At 43.9% G+C, this 17,092-nt stretch overlaps 1 protein-coding gene and 1 long non-coding RNA gene across 22 annotated transcripts in view; one reads left to right on the top strand and one right to left on the bottom strand.

Moving 5' to 3' along the window:
• PDE4D (phosphodiesterase 4D) overlaps positions 1 to 17,092 on the top strand; it is a 709,981-nt gene that overhangs the window by 667,724 nt on the left and 25,165 nt on the right. Inside the window, exon 1 of one of the 20 annotated variants that reach the window (XM_077347193.1) lies at positions 10,555 to 10,983. The exons of 17 other annotated variants lie outside the window; for them this stretch is intronic. In XM_077347193.1, coding sequence (XP_077203308.1) covers positions 10,936 to 10,983 — 48 coding nt within the window. In that variant the 5' untranslated portion in view covers positions 10,555 to 10,935. Of the gene's footprint in view, positions 1 to 10,554; positions 10,984 to 15,654; positions 15,735 to 17,092 lie in introns of those variants that run through there. 2 more of the 20 variants (XM_077347192.1, XM_077347189.1) reach the window with 2 other exon arrangements.
• LOC143842268 (uncharacterized) lies at positions 2,262 to 15,561 on the bottom strand. 2 transcript variants are annotated; one of them, XR_013233048.1, is made up of 3 exons: positions 15,489 to 15,561; positions 12,988 to 13,185; positions 2,262 to 2,535 (listed from the first exon to the last, which is right to left on the bottom strand). It is a non-coding gene; the product is annotated as an uncharacterized LOC143842268 (long non-coding RNA). The 2 variants fall into 2 exon arrangements; XR_013233047.1 differs by lacking the exon at positions 2,262 to 2,535 and adding an exon at positions 5,392 to 5,817.

The following is a 17,092-nucleotide window of genomic DNA, read 5'->3' as shown; positions in this document are numbered from 1 at the left end:
TCTTTCAACTTTGCTTAGGTTCATTTTACTTCCTCTGATAAAAGTATGATTGCCTAGGCTTGTCTTGCTTTCTTGACTTTGTTTTGCCCAGCAGTATCCTTCCCTAGCAGAAGTGACGCATCCATTCATTGATAAAGGTGACATATAAAAAAACCCAGCAAGCAGCTCTGAAAGAGGGTGGATTCGAACGCCTTTCCTTTTGGAAGGAAATAATAGATCCTTTTGTGTTTTATATATAATGGCTTGAATCCACCGAAGGGTTGTGTAGATAGAAGAAATTGACAGTGTCTGAGATAACTTGGGCAGAGAGCCAGTTTAACTTCTCTTTGAGCCCGTTTATTTATTATTAATTTTACATAAAATACTTCTATGCCTGCCATTCCCTAGGCATCCCAAGACCCAGGGCTGGTAACAACAGTTTAAAAGCTGTTTGAGAAAACATCATACATTAAAACAAAAAGAAAAACTAAAAACAGCTGGGAAAAGCGTGCATGCACACAAAAGCTTATACCCAGAGTTAAACTTGGTTGGTCTTAAAGGTGCCACTGGACTAAAACCTTGTTTGGATGTCCCAACTAACAGGAAGAGAATGCCCACCAAACAGCTGATAAGGGAAGGTGCACCACTCCCTTTAAATCCTCCCCCCATACACACACACCTGCCTTCACAGGAAGCTTTGCCTGCAAAGGCGGGGGGGGGGGATTTAAAGGAAGTGGCACACATGTCATTATCAGCTGTTTGGTGCCCCACTCTACCCTCCTCCACCTTTCTCAGGTGCTGCCTGAGAAAGTGGGGGGGGGCAGTGCTAAACTGCAATTCTGATTGAGACCTTTGAGTCAGACTGTTTATATGCTGGGGGTGGGCAATTTGGCTTGAATAGATTGAAAATTACCTGAATCGGCATTGATACGGGTACTTTTTAGCTTATCCAAGCCAAATTGCCTATCCCTAGTACTGATAATAGATCTTACTGGGAAGTTCAGAACTCTGTGTGTGAGGTCCTAGGTCAGTACCTTGAACTGGACCTGGAAATGAATCAGCAGCCAGTAGGAATGACATGATCTCATCACCTATGGAGGCAACGTGGTGTACTGGTTAAGAGTGTCAGACTCTAATCTGGAGAAACACGTTTGATTCTCCACTCCATATGTAGCCAACTGGGTGACCTCAGGCTAATCAGTTCTCTTAGAGCTGTTCTAGCAGAGCAGTTCTGTTAGAGCTCTCTCAGCCCCACCTACCTCAAAGGGTGTCGGTTGTGCAGAGAAGAAGGGAAAGGTGTCAGCAAGCCACTTTAAGACTCCTCTGGGTAGTGTAAAGTAGGGTATAAAAAAAAAACAGCTCTTCTCCTCCTCCCCTTCAGAGAATTTTCAGATAGTTCATTAATTTATGCCCGGCCCTTTTCTCGAATGGAGACCCAAAGCAGCTCGCATGGTTCTCATAGCCTCCACTTTATCCTCGCAGTATCCTGTGAGGTAGCTGAGGCTGAGAATGCATGAGTGGCCCAAAATCACCCAGCCAGCTTCCATGGCGTCTCCCACATCTTCGTCTGACTCTAACCACTGTGCCTCACTGGCTCTCAGATAGCAAACAATTTGTGGCTTCCTGATCATCTTTTGAGGGCAGTCCCTTGTACAGTGTTTTACAGTAATGTAGCCTCGAGGTTACTGAAGCATGAATCAGCGTGGCCAGGTGCCTACAAACAGGGAGTCAGCTTCCTAAGCAGATGTAGCTCCGGGAAAAGCACGTTTTGCTGTCATGGAACCTGTTTCTCCAACAGGAGACCAGAATTTAGCAAGACTCTGAAGCTCTTAACAGTCTTTCAGCAAAGGCTGCTCTCTATCCATGGTAGGAAGAACAATTCCATTTAAAGTACTTATTTTATCTGATATAGAAGTGAGTGGCTATTTACCTCTCTGCTGTTGCAATTAAGGGGGGAAGCTACCATGTGAGATGATCTGGTCTTCATTGGCAGAAATGCCAAAGGTGATGCAGGGAAATTCTTAGTATAGTTGCAGTGTACAAGCTCTCCCTCCTCATGCCATCTGCCTGTCAATAACCAAGCTGTTTGCTTGTTAATAAGTAAATAAATTGTGTGTGTGTGTGTGTGTGTGTGTGTATATATATATGTTTTGTATGTATGTATATAAGTTTTGTTTTTCTTGAAAGTTCCATACCAGAACAAGGTATATATATTTTATGTACAGCAAAATAGCAGCTGAATGCATTTCAAGATAGTAGCTCTGAGTCAATTTTATCCTGCACTCCTTAGCTTAGGCCTCTTGATCCTCAAACCATATCAATGTTTATCCAAGGCCACCTTCACACATTATAAGTTGGGTCTAGGTTCTGTCTTTCTCAGGAGGAAACAGTCCGTTTTTGGGGCTGGCCATGATGTAAGGATCTCCGGATACCTTGCTCATTGCGGTGTACTTTACGGTTCAGATTCATGTATTTAAGTAACCAGACATTGAACTGTAGTCATCATTATGTCAACACCATTTTGAAACTGCAGAGGGTTAGTGCGGCCCACACCATCTGTAGGAGAGAAAGAGAGAAAGAAAGAGAGAAAGAAAGAGAGAAAGAAAGAAAGAGAGAAAGAAAGAAAGAAAGAGTATTAAGGTTGCAAATACTTCCTTTAGTCAACAAGCCATTGCCTTACTTCCATGCTCTTAGAGGAGTGCAGAGCTCACTGGAGAATCAGTGTTTTATTGCGACTGATGATGATACTACCTAAGTGAACTGAACTGCCAGCAAGTTCAGCGGCTGTTTGAGAGTCTTGGTGGATATAAATGACTTCAGAATTATCCACATTCTGTACAAACTTTGTTCCAGTCCAGGAGGCAGAGAGAACTGAAGCTGTGGGTTGTGGCCCTCTTGTGGTGTCAGTTGAGTTTGTCCCTTTCTAGTATCGTTTGGAAAACGGTTCACCACACAGCTCAATGTTCTTGCATCTAGTATGCTGGATGTACCTTAGAGCAGGGGTAGTCAACCTGTGGTCCTCCAGATGTCCAGGCACCCATTCTGGACCCAAATGCAAACACTGGCAGGGGCTCATGGGAACTGTAGTCCATGGCCATCTGGAGGACCACAGGTTGACTACCCCTGCCTTAGAGCAAATATGCTCAGAGTACCTTTTGAGCTAAATCCATGTCTTCCCTTCCCAGGAAGGGAAGTTGAATCCAGTGTAGGGAGGTATAGAGAAAAGTTTGGGTATGTGCAGATTACTAGGAACGCAAAATAAATTTGCAAGTAAATCTTGCTGCACCCACAGATTATACATTTTAACTAGTAAACCTTTTTGGTTAGTCTCTTGTGTGGCTTCTGTAACCCATGAACACGTGACGGCCTCAGAGGTCAGCAAAACCTTTCATTATGTGACGTAGCAAAAGGTATGATTTTTAAAATAGTTGTTTTGAGCTACCACGATTATTATCACTAGAGGGCAGTAAGAGCAAATGGAATGGAACATACTGTGATTCTAAGTTGCTGGCTGCAAATATAGTAAGCATCTTTTAAATCCCTGTGTTGGTCTGAAAGACCCCAATACGTCAATGTTTTTGAATTCAAGTGCCAGATTGTCCTCGAGCAGCAAACTCTGAAATTTTCTAGCCTTGGGAAACAGTTTTGATAACAAGTAGTCTGCTGAATGCTCTTTTGCGAAGGATTTTAAGGATGGGTAGGCTCCAACATGTATAGGCATCTTGTCCAGCATGCTAGCCCACACTGCGGGCATCAATGTAATTGTGCATTGGGATTGCATTCCTACATCCCTTCGCAGAAATTTGTTTCAGGAGAAGATCTACTAAAGGGCCACTGGCTTTTCTAGGAAGATTATCTACTATTATTGTTTTTGTTACTGAGGAATCTCAGCTAAGTTTCCAAGGTCTCCCAGAGTTCCCCGACGACATAGCTCGAAGATATAGCTTGAGTCCTGTGTGCAGTCCTCGAGGCCTCACTTCAAAAGGATCTGGACAAAACTGAGAGGGTGCAGACGAGAGCAAGGAGAATGATCCAGGGCCTGGGACCAAGCCCCTGAGGAAAGGCTGAAGGACTTGGGAATATTCAGACTGGAGAAGAGGAGACTGTGAGAAGACATGATTGCTTTAAGTATTTGAAAGGTTGTCACTTAGAGCAGGGAAAGGTTCCTGTTGGCAGCAGAAGATAGGACCTGCAGTAATGGATTTAAACTACATGTTGAATGGTATTGGATTGATATCAAGAAAAGTTTTTTTTTCAGTCATAGTTCAGCAGGGTAGAATCGGCTGCCTATGGAGGTAGTGAGCCCCCCCCTCCCCACAGCAGCTGTACAGCTACTGATCATGGAAGCTTTAGGTTGCTTCTGTGATGAGCAGGGAGTTATAGATATATTAGTCTGTCTTCCATGGTAGTTGTTAAGATTACTGATAAATATTTTCAGTGCTTTGAGCAACTGGAGATAGCACTTCATTGCTGTTGCTTCTTTCACAAAGCCTAGTTCATTATTTTATTTAAAATATCTGTATGCCACTTTTCCACCCAAATAGGGTCTCCAAGGCAGCAGGCATCAGATTAAAACATTGCAGTATCAACATATCAAGACATTAAAACAGTGTGTAAAATATAAGTGTACATAAAGTATTTAAACAGCTCAGTACAACTTACGAACACACAAACATAATAACAGCAGCCAGGGAGGAGGGCCAGGAACAATGAGGAAATTCTAAACAAACAAAAGGTCTTCATTTGCTAATGGAAGACCATAATAGTGGGAGCCAGATGAAATTCTCTGGGGAGGATGTTCCAAAGCTTTGGAATAATTGACTGAGAAGATCTCTTCTTGGTTATTCCCATCTTATGATGGATGTCACCTGTCTAGTGTCAGATGGCAGGAATCATCTGAAGGAGGGCCTCTGGAATGATCAGATAGGTTTGTGAGTAGGCAGTCCTTAGGGTTGAAACCAGCCTCTGTGTGGTTGACCTTTCTACAATCTCCAGAACAGGTTATGGCCTGATCTAAAAAGTGTTTTAAACATGGGATTTTGGAATCCCATAAATTACATAAAGTTTCATAGCCAGATTTAAATACCTGCATAATTTGATGCCATAAGACTGCTGCATATTTGCCAAATCATCTGCCGAGATAACTGACCCACTGTGCAAATCGCGTTCACAGTTAAAGTTTACATTCTGGAACAATCTTGGGATCCTTTAGTGCAGGGGTAGTGAACCTGTGGTCCTCCAGATGTCCATGGACTACAATTCCCATGAGACCCTGCCAGCTTTTGCTGGCAGGGTCTCATGGGAATTGTAGTCCATGGACATCTGGAGGACCACAGGTTCACTACCCCTGCCCTAAGGCATAATCAAGAGGTTGTTGCTGCATAAATGGAATCTTGAGGTTATTTGTTGTGATTTCCCTAATAGTACTCCCCCCCCCCTCCACACACACACACAAATGCTGTCAGCTTTAGTACAACATGTTACCCCACTGGGCAAATGCTGTCTTTAGCAAGCAGTTTTACGTTAGGAAAACCCTTCTAGGATATAAGCTTAAGCCACAATCTGAATGTGGGGTATGGATAGATATGGTGATATTTAACAATGAAAGTGCTTAGGAGATCCATTCGTAGAACCTCCAGTATCTCATCTTCTTTGACCTTTAATGTACTGAGTTGTCAGACACGAAAAAAGATACCAATGTCAGAGTGTCTTCCAAAAAGGGCTTTGTAGGAGGCTGGTGGCATGGAACATACTAACAGCTCAGTAATTTTTTAAAAGCTCAGCTGCTGCTGAATCTTCTGTACCCTCCATGTACATTCTTGCTTTAGACTCGGTGTGCTGCAAATTAAGAGAGCCATGAGTCACTCGATGTGCAGTTTCTAGGTTGCCTGGGGAAGGTTTCTAGTCATCCCTGGCGATGGTGAAAAGTGTCATCAAGTTGCAGCTGAATTTAGGAGGCCCCACAGGTTTTTTTTTCATGGCAAGAGACAAAAAGATACTTTGCCATTGCCTGCCTCAGTGTAGCAAGCCCACACTTCCTTGGTGGTCTCCCATCCAAGTACTAATCGGAGTCAACATTGCTTCACCTCCAAGATCTGACAAGATCAGGCTAGCCTGGGCTATCTGGGTCAAAGAAAGGGAAAAAAACAATTGGTGTTTATAGGGGAAAAATAATATTTGTGAAACCCGAACACATTTTGTGTCAAGCTTGTTCAAAGAAATATCACTTCAGATTCTCAGTATGTTACTTTCCCTATTATAAAGATTCAAGTGGATACTATACTGGTCTGAAGTAGCACAACAAAATTTGAGTCTAATGGTACCTTGCTGGTCTTAAAGATGCCATTGGACTCAGATTTTGTTACTTTCCCTTCTGTAAGTATTAAACTGGATCAAGTATTAATACATTCAGCTTAATACTTACAGAAGGGAAAGCTGTTAGGCCCCACATTGTACCCATTGCTGAGCAAGGAAGAATGTGGCTGCAAGCCTCCATCTTTATTTCTGGTTCACTTTAAGCAAGAATGGTTAGGACATGGAGCCTACCCAGAAAGTCTTGTGTATAAGAAATAGGCCAACGCTGGCTCATTCAGGAGAATGAAACATTGGTCTTAACTGAAGGTTTCTTCTCTTCAGTGGGGCAAAGTTTTTTGATAGCCCTACCTGAGGGAGCAGAGGCGTGACCTAACCATCCTGGATTACTTCCCCCACTGAAGTCAAATTTCAGTCTATCACAAGAGCTCTGCAATTAATCTGCACAAAGGAAGGACTGGGCCATTTGCTCTCTCCCCCCACCTCACCCTGCCCCACACAAGGAGGACAAAGGAGTTGACAGCATCTGGCTCCTGGCTAATCTATTCAAAAATCCTCAAGGCCTGAAAGTACTGTCTCCATTTAGTTTCTTTTCCCAATGAAGTCATCCTTCTGGCAGCCTATTCCCATCCTTAATTGCTGGGACCTCAAACTCCCATTCAGGTGGGACCCTCAGGCCTAGGCACCCATTCTGGCCCCAAATGCAAATAAGGCCAACACCCAAGTTTACCTTAATTCCAGAGGTCTCCCAATAAACCAGTTAAGTGGGGGTGGGGGGTTGTTAAAATCTGGCTCCCGCACTAGCACACTCTCTGCTTCTTTAATAAAGCCCAGTTAATCCCATCAAGACATCACTGGAGGGCTGCCGTGCCCAAACCTAGCCTGAAGATACAAATCTAGCTATAAAAAAGGGACAGAGACAGCCAGGTTTGCAAAGGGATGGGGGGAAACTGGGGGAAATTGTACTCCCTTCCATACATAGACATCCTCTGCTGGATCCATCCCAGTGAAGGATAAATTACTGGTATATTTCTAGCATATGACCTTTGTGGAGGAATGGAGCTGGTTGGTAGTACACATAATGTGGTGATAGCTGATGCAGCATGTCAAAGAAAGGGTGGACAAAGTTACAGTAAGTTGACTTTGTTTTGGTGCTGCAGTATGGTTGAAAGAAGAGAGTTGGGTCTCTACATATAGGGAAGAGATAGGAATGATACCTTACATATAGGAAAGCCAGAGGGGCTGATATCTGTATGACAAAAAGTACTGCCCTAATAATTTATTGTTGTTGTTGTTGTTAGGTGCAAAGTCGTGTCTGACCCATCGCGACCCCATGGACAATGATCCTCCAGGCCTTCCTGTCCTCTACCATTCCCCAAAGTCCATTTAAGTTTGCACCTACTGCTTCAGTTACTCCATCCAGCCACCTCATTCTCTGTCGTCCCCTTCTTCTTTTGCCCTCAATCGCTCCCAGCATTAGGCTCTTCTCCAGGGAGTCCTTCCTTCTCATGAGGTGGCCAAAGTATTTCAGTTTCATCTTCAGGATCTGGCCTTCTAAGGAGCAGTCAGGGCTAATCTCCTCTAGGACTGACCGGTTTGTTCACCTTGCAGTCCAAGGGACTCGCAAGAGTCTTCTCCAGCACAGGAGTTCAAAAGCCTCAATTCTTTGACGCTTGACCTTACTTATGGTCCAACCTTCACAGCCATACATCGCAACTGGGAATACCATAGCCTTGACTAAACGCACTTTTGTTGGCAGGGTGATGTCTCTGCTTTTTAGGATGCTGTCTAGATTTGCCATGGCTTTCCTCCCCAGGAGCAAGCGTCTTTTAATTTCTTTGCTGCAGTGATCTTGGAGCCCAGGAAAATAAAATTTCTCACTATCTCCATTTCTTCCCCATCTATTTGCCAGGAATTGAAAGGGCCGGATGCCATGATCTTTGTTTTCTTGATGTTGAGTTTCAAGTCAACTTTTGCACTCTCCTCCTTCACCCGCATCAACAGGCTCTTTAGTTCCTCTTCACTTTCTGCCATTAGAGTAGTATCATCTGCATATCTGAGGTTGTTGATATTTCTCCCTGCAATCTTGATCTCAATTTGTGACTCCTCTAATCCCGCCTTTCTCATGATGTGCTCCACATACAAGTTAAATAGGCAAGGCGACAGTATACAGCCTTGCCGAACTCCTTTCTCAATTTTGAACCAATCAGTGATTCCATGTTCAGTTCTCACTGTTGCTTCTTGACCTGCATATAAATTTCTCAAGAGACAAATAAGATGCTCTGGTATTCCCATCTCTTTAAGAACTTGCCACAATTTGTTGTGCTCCACACAATCAAAGGCTTTAGCATAGTCAATGAAGCAGACGTAGATGTTCTTCTGGAACTCCCTGGCTTTCTCCATGAAATAATTTATACTCTGAAGTAAATCCCACTGAGTCTCGTAGGACTTATACTCCTTGATAAGTGTGCTTAGGATTGCAGCTAGAATATCCCTTTCCACACATAGAGTGTACACGCATTCAGTTTGTCGTCACTGTGCACATACAGAGTAAGTTACAGAATAGTCATTCATCCGTGTCTACATCAGGACTTGTCATATGCTCCCTGAATTTTGTTAATTATTGCATCCCAGATCCTGCTTCTGTGCATCCTGCAGATGGGTTTCGCTTTGCCTTCGATGTTGCTGTTTAAGCCCCATAGAAATAAATGGAGAATGAAAGTATAAAAGCAGCATTCTCCAGGGTGTTCCCGTTATTTCAAAACAAATCAGCAAGCGGTAGGATGAGTGGCAAGGCCCGGTCATTTGGCTTGAAGGTCATTTCCCCATTATATTAAAAGAAAGCCTTCCTGTTTTATGGGTCAATGTAGACAGTGACATTTGTCATAGCAGTCTTCAATTCAATGATTTATTCCACCCTTCAAATGACTTTGCTAGGTTGAATACTATGTAATGAGATTAACCAAGGAGGTTTGAAGCAAGATCACTGGTCCTGAGATTCCCCTTCTCCCCCCCCCCCCAATTTTATCTTCATAATATCTCCTTGAGAATGTGATACGTGCCCAAGTAATCTTCATAGTAGAGTGGGAGTTAGAACCCAGGCATCCCTGGTTATACTCCGCAGTTGCTTAGAAGTCATCTTCAACAGATGAGTCAAGACCTTCAGGTAGGTTATGAACCACTAGTCAGTTGTCTTTTAAAAAATAATTTTGGAAGGACCTGCTGATAGCGCATATGAGTAGCCAGCAAGGGCACCATATCTCCTTGCCTTTCTTTACATGAACACTGAGAGGAGCAGCAGGATGTGAAAATGTGGTCAGTTGGCAGCATTCCTGTTTAGTGCAGGAAGATTCAGAGACTTGCTTGCTCCACAAAGGCTCTTCTTGGTGTCTGACTTTTTCAGCATGGTTAAGAGCTGATGTGGAAGCAGACTCTATAATCTGGCAAGCCAGGTTTGATTCCCCCCTCCTCCTCATGCAGCCAACTGGGGGACCTTGGACGTCCAAAACTGCTGTGATTGTATATTATATTTTTCATTACCAGGTTGACCAAAGATTAGCTGTACATGACTTTAGTGCTGTTATTTTCACCACATGGCATGTGTGTAATATAGCCAGGAGATCCTAAGAATGGTCTGGCTCTCCATTGCCTGCCCCTGTCTGATGACCCTGGTCTTCCTTGGACAGTGGCCTTCCAAATGCCAGTAAGCCCAACCCTACTTAGCTTCCAAGATCGGATGGGACCAGGCTGGCCTGGGCTATCCTGATGCTGCCTGGATGCTTTTGCAACTGCTTTTGATGGTTGGCTGAAAATAGGGGGGGGGGGGAGCTTTTATTATATGCCGTAGAAAATATGCCTTTAAAAAAATAGACATCAAACCCATGACATTTAGCCTGAGTAAAACGGTCACTTCTGCCTCGTTGAATGGGTTCAGTGAGTGCCTTGCGTTTAGCAAGTAAATGCTATTGACAGACACAAAAAGTTAAGCTAATTAATCATGTCTGCATAGAGTAGTGCTGCAGGGAAGCCATTATTAAATGGCATTTAGCTCAAAAGAAAAGAACTGCCCCCCCCCCTTTCCCAGCAGATTCATCCATGCTGGCCAATCAGAAAACTGCACACACATGTCAGGGCTTTATCTTCTCCTGTTATATATTTTTGGCTAGACTGTGATTGGCTTTTATCTGAGGTTCATGGGAGGGATTACCTCACGCTGGTGGTAGCCTCCCCGCAGATCCTTATTTGGTAGGCTGTTGATAGAACAAGTCTTTTCCAGCAGCTGAGCATCTTGGCATACATAATTCATTAAGTCCTGGTGTTCAGGAAATATGCAGATCTCTTGCCGCTCTTCAGATTTCTCTTCAGCTTCTGCAATATGTCTTTTCAAACCGGTCCTTGAATTTTATAGCACTTTGGAATTTTGCAAATGCCTCTTATAGAACGAGGAGATCCCACAACCGGAATGCCCTTTAGTGTTCTCTTGTGTACCAGCTGCAGGGAATCTATAGGACAACTGAACTAACACACTGAGGGGGAAAGAAACTGATTAAGAAAATCCAGCAATTTTTGTTTTTGTCTGCATCCCAAGAGCTCGCAGAGGACTGCGCCTTTCTGTTTAAATTGGAAACCCTTAAACGATCAAAAATGCCCGAAGCAAATTATCTCTTCTCAGTGTCTTGGGGCTACATAAAGGTAGGATTTTTTAGTTTAAAAAAACAACAACTTTTAAGCATTGGGTGTGTGTTTGTATACAATAATACGTTTTGAACAATATATTTGTGGAGAAGTACAGAAAAGGGGACGATGGTCTAAATGTAGATCTTCTGTTTTGCGAACTGAACCGAGCTTGTGATATGTAACTGATAAGGAGAAGGAAGTGCCTGCCCTCGATTTTGGGTCTCTGTCAGTCCTATATAATGTGCCTATAATGATGGGGAATTCTATGAAAAGTTCATCAGTGTATTGTTCACGGAGAAGCAGATTTCTGGAGCAAATCTAGGCTATGCTGTCCCATTCTGAGGTGTGCTTGATTAACTAAGCAAAAGGATAATGGCTGAATATGTGAATTCGTATTGCTTTCTGATCATATGAAAATCTCTCCAGTTTTCTGGTTTTCTGTGTGTGAAACCCACCTTGTGTTGATTAATGCCTTTTCTGGTTGAAAGTGGTATTTTCCCCTCAGTGGTGTGCCTTACCATGCAAAGCTACCGAGAATGAGTCTCAGATTTTAGGGCTCCTGTTTCAGAAAATCAGATTGGTGTATCCTTTCTATATAAAACTGTACATCAATTAATCTGATACAGGTGTTTCCTAGCATACAGTAATGATGGGGAATCCTGCAACTTTCCCTTGTTTGTTTCTCAGTTACAAATAATGCATTTAAGTTGCCTTCCCTTGGCAATTCACAATCACACAACTTAGTTAATTGTTGTTTCTTATGAGCTGAACAGTCCAAACCTATCTTATCTTATTGTATGGATTTAAATTTGCTACTGTCTTGTGGACACTGGCAGTACATAAATATCAGTGTTTTTTTAAAGAATGTAAGGTTGGAAATTATAATATAGGTCATCGGAATTAAGCAGACTCAATATTTTCATTAAAATTTCTGCCAATTATACATGGAGAACTAATTTTATATGTCAGTGAGCTTCATTTCATTTATAATTTGGCAAATAAATAACCGAGCCTATGGGTATGCTTATAGTTTTAACATTTAGCTGTCATCACTTTATCAAATACAGACTAATATCCTGACCAAGCATGGGAAGCTTGCATACAAAAGTGGCTTTCCATGCATTAATTGCCCTTCTGCATGTGGTTTTTTAATTCAGAAGGATTTTCTGTAAAGGGGGGGTGGGGGGAAGAGATGCATTGCTTACAAAGAGAAAGGTGATTAATGTGTGGGAACCACACACACCCGTTTTTTTTTTGGGGGGGGGGGTGGCATGCCAGTGTCATGATTTCTTCTGAAACAGATTATTTAAGTCTACACTTGGCCAAATGGTAGTAATGGGTATTCGTCAGGTATCCTTGGTCAAGAAACTAAAAATAGACCGTCCTTGTATGGCACCTTGATCAACCCTCCCCCAGGTATTCCTTTCCCCCTCCTCATTGCACAGGTGATCCAGCATTGCCAGAGAACCAACCATCTCTGTAGTTGAGCAACCCGCATGCAGAACTGCTGCTAAACCTGAGACTCTTAAAAGAGTCATTACGTTGTTATTAACTGAATTTCATCTAGAGTGGTGGTAGTGATGGTGGAGGAAAATGCCATGAAGTTGCAGGTGACTTATGGGGACTCCATGGGGTTTTGAAGGCAAGAGATGAACAGCAGTGATTTGCCATTGCCTGCCTCTGTGGGGAACTACCTCAGTTTTAAAGGGCCTGCAAAATGGAGCCCTTCTGCCCGGCATTTGGTTGAGGCCAGTGAGTTGACAGAACACCAATTTGGGCCCTCTTCCATAACTTTCTCCCATCCTGGACTAGATGGGAGCTGTTTAATCGACAACCTGGCAGCTACAGTGACTAGATATATTTTTAATGATTATAATAATGTTAAGTGGTTTTATTGTTGTAAACCACCCCGAGACAACTGTGCCAAAAGGGGTGGTCATAGAAATAAATAAATAAAATAAACCCTGTGCTTCCTTGGTGCTCTCCTATCCAGGGCTAACCAGGGCTCGCCCTACATACCTTTCAAGATCTGATGAGGTTCGATTAACCTGGGTCATCCATATAATGGCAGTGTAATACTGGATGTCTTCAGTAATGTACAGGAGTGGGAAAGTGTTCTTCAAGAGCAAAAGCATCATTTCTAGGCGTTGTTAGTATTTCTGTTTTATATTCCTCTGCGCAGACTGTGAATAATGAAGAACTTACATATATGATTCCCTGGATCATAATTAGAAGAAAACAACCATGGTTCCTTTAGAATGTCTTATGGTTTCCGAGGGTAGTCATATTATTCTGCCATAGAACAGCTAGATTCGAGGCCAGTAGCACAGTGGTCCCCAACCCCCAGTCCGGAGACCGGTCCCGGTCCGTGGATCAGTCAGTACCGGGCCGCGGCTCTTCCTCGTCCTCCTCCCCGGCTGCTGCCTCCGGAGCTGCCCTGCCACTCTGCCGCTGGCTCACCTTTGGTGCTCTCCAGCGGCTGCCATGGCTGGGGCTCCCCCTCGGCATGGCATTGCACAGTTGCTGCTGGCAGCGCCCCCAGTGGGCGGCGGGAAGCCAGGGGCGCCGGCGGGAAAGCAAGTGGAACAGAGGCTCAGGCAGCGGTGATGTTCCTTGGCAAAAGACTACCCTTCCCCGGGCCTCAGTAAAATTGTCAAGTGTTGACCCGTCCCCGGTGATAAAAAGGTTGGGGACCACTGCAGTAGCACTTTAGAGACCAACAAGATATTCAGGGTATAAACTTGTGAAAGGCGAAGCTATTGGACAGAGGGAGCTTTGACTCTTGAAAATATTGTTGGTCTGTAAGGGTGCTACTGGACTTGAATCTAGCTGTCCTTACAGATTAGTTAGTGCATCTTTAACACACACACAAACATCAGAAAATTCCACCTCAAAGTAACAGGATAACATTCCAGTCTGAATTTACGGTTAATATACCCCTTTCTACTGAACTTTGGGCTGAGGCATTTATATTGTCAAGGCTGAAGTTCTTTTTGTAGATCTGATCAAAAATTTCTGAGGTATGAACTATTGTTATCAAAGTGCTTCACCCTTTGAAGAGTGGTTGTGGCTCCGTGGGAAAGCTCACACCTTTCATGCAGAAGGCTCTGGGTTCAAGCTGTGTAATTTCCAATTTAAAGAATCTGAGGGAGCAGGTAATGAGAGAGACCTGCTTTGCCTATGGCCTTGGAGAGCCACTGTCAATCAGAGATGACAGTACTGAACTCAAGGGATTGATGGGTTGGCTGAGTGTGAGATAGCTCTAAATATAATTTTTGTCCCTTTAAAAAATTAAATTTTCCAAGGAGAATCAACTCAGAGCATCTTCTTAGGTATCAATCATTACTGCCATCATGTGCCTTCTCTACATATATGTGTTAGTCGCCTTAGGAGCAACACAACTGCTTGTAGGCCTGTGGAGAATCTACATGCCAAAAGTGATGAATGTAAGAACAGTATTTAGGAAGGTTTCAACCCGATTGAAGTAAATGGGAGTCTGCGTCATCCTTGATAAAGGGACATAAATTATCATGTGCGTTTATACTATTCCCTCACTAGGGTTGCCAATAGAGTTGCCACTAGGAAATACCTGAAGATTTGGGGGATGGACCTGATCTTGGAGATCCATTGTAATGGCAGAAGAGCTCCAGGTAATACCTGGAGGTTGGCACCCCTGATTTCTAACTTTCTGGTGGTTGCTGGAGATTTCCTGCCATTACAGCTTATTTCCAGGCAACTTTGAAAGGTGGATTCTCTAGTTTTATATCCCACTGAAGTCTTTCATCTAACCAACCCCTATGCCTCTAAGGCTCCACCTCCAAAATCTCCAGATATTTCCCATTCTGGAGCTGGCAGCCATATCCCTCACTAAGGCCTAGTGGCTGTGGAATCATAGAATCATAGAGTTGGAAGGGGCCATACAGGCCATCTAGTCCAACCCCCTGCTCAATGCAGGATCAGCCCAAAGCATCCAAGAAAAATGTGTATCCAACCTTTGCTTGAAGACTGCCAGTGAGGGGGAGCTCACCACCTCCTTAGGCAGCATATTCCAATGCTGAACTACTCTGACTGTGATATAAGTCCACCCTAGCTACAACTCCTACCTTCTTTCTAGATGAAGCAGTGACTTTCCTGACCTTAACTTTTCATAGTGTAATTCATTGAAGCTAAGCATATGGCACCTACTCCTTGTTTTTCCTTCTCTAGATTGTTGTATGGATTAAATTGGGAGGGATGGAGGAAAACTGAGAGTTACAGCAAATGTAATCTGGCTAATAAGGCGTCTGAGGTCAATTCAGTGATGTGTTTTCACTGTTTGTATCCTGGTTAGGATTGTCAATTCTGTTTTGAAAAAATTGTGGAGCTTGAGGAGGAGGACCTGAGGACGGTGGATTGCTGGAGAATCCATCCTACAAAGCAGCCATGTTCTCCATGGAAGCTGATCTCTGGAGATCTGTTGTAATCTCCAGGCCCCACCTGGAGGCTAATGCCCCTAATCTAGTCCCTTCTGGGTCTCCTACCTGCCCTTTTCACCATTTGAGTAGGCCATCAAGAGTCCTCTGATAGGCTTGAGATGAGCAAGTCTTGGTAACTTAGTCACGAGCATGAGGTCATAGAGCCTTTGACCTGATAGCATCTCAGCTGCAGTTGTCGCCTAGGCCCTTGACATTCATAAGCAAGGTTGTATATCCAGTGTTTCCTAAATTGAGACCAGCATGGGGATTAAGGATCTTGCTGTGATGAGTACCTCCCTAAAGGAGGATACCGTAGGGCACTTACCTCTGTGGTTTTGGGGTAAAATTCAAAGGGAGTTTATTTAAATTATATGTTGCATGTGGTGGAGGAGGGGTGTTATGCAACATAAATATGGGAAATCTGTTAGGTTTTCAGGATCAGTTAGGGTTGTACAGTGGTTAGAGTGTTGGTCTAGCATCTTGAAGATGCAGGTTGTAATCCCCATTCTGCCATGAAACTCACTGGGTAGCCTTGGACTGGCCACACCCTTTTAGTCTAGCCTACCTTGTGGGGTTGTGAAGATAAAATGTTGGTGAAGATAATGATGTGTGCCACCATGAGATCTTTGGAAGAAGGGCAGGATAAAAATGGGCCAAGTAAACAAATGTATTTTCTTCTGCTTACCACTCTGGAGGGAAGGGAGAGCCAGCATGTTGTAGTGGTTAAGAATGGCAGCCTCTAATCTGGAGAGCCGGGTTTATTCCCCATTGTTCCTTCACAGCTGGGGGACTTTGGGCCAGTCACAGTTCTCTCAGAGCTCTCTCAGCCCCATCTTCATCACAGGGTGTCTATTGTAGGTAGAGGAAGGGAAGGTGATTGTAAACCACCTTCAGGTTCCCTTCAGTTCTTTTCCTCCCTCGCCAGGGAGAGGAGCTAGATCTGTTTTCCTTGCTTTCCCTAAACTTCCCCAGTGGAGATGGAATTGTCTGTGCTGGAAAATCAGGGGTGCAATCTCCTGTCCTGTTCTCCCCCCCCTTCCACCTCCTAGTTTGGGCTCTTATTTATTTATTAAACTTATACCCCACCCCTCTCAACAAGTCGGCTGGGGTCGGCTTACAAATAAAAGGCAAACAGCCTTTACAATAATAAATGCAATAAAAAGACTAAAATCAACATTTCCTTCCCAATTAAACATAACAATCAACCACCACAAATGACAAGGCAAGGTAGATGGCGGACAAGAAACCAAAAACAACAGCCCAGTTCCCATCCTGCCACACATATGCCATTAACGATGGAAAAACAGGCAGTCAGATGTCATAGGGCAGGACTCATAGATCGATCAATCAGCCCAGGGATCCCCCCCCCCCCGCCTCAATCAAAAGCCTGGAGGAAGAGTTCCATCTAACAAGCCCTGTGGAACATTGATAGCTCCATCAGAGTCCTCAGCTGTTCCGGGAACTTGGTCCACCAGGCAGGGGCCAGGGCCGAAAAGACCCAGGCCCTGGCCAAGGCCAGGCGGACATCCTGGGAGCCCGGGACAACCAGCAGATTCATACCCACAGAGCGGAGTTCATCTTCATGTCATGGACACACTTTAGCCAAGACTTACATAGATGCACACCTACGTGTGGATATGATACGTACCAAATCACTGCAGCTATTAAAA

This window comes from Paroedura picta, chromosome 7, assembly GCF_049243985.1.
Source record: "Paroedura picta isolate Pp20150507F chromosome 7, Ppicta_v3.0, whole genome shotgun sequence".
Lineage (NCBI taxonomy): Eukaryota > Metazoa > Chordata > Lepidosauria > Squamata > Gekkonidae > Paroedura > Paroedura picta.
Note: the sequence above shows the minus strand (reverse complement) of the source record. Positions and strands in the feature narration are given on the sequence as shown.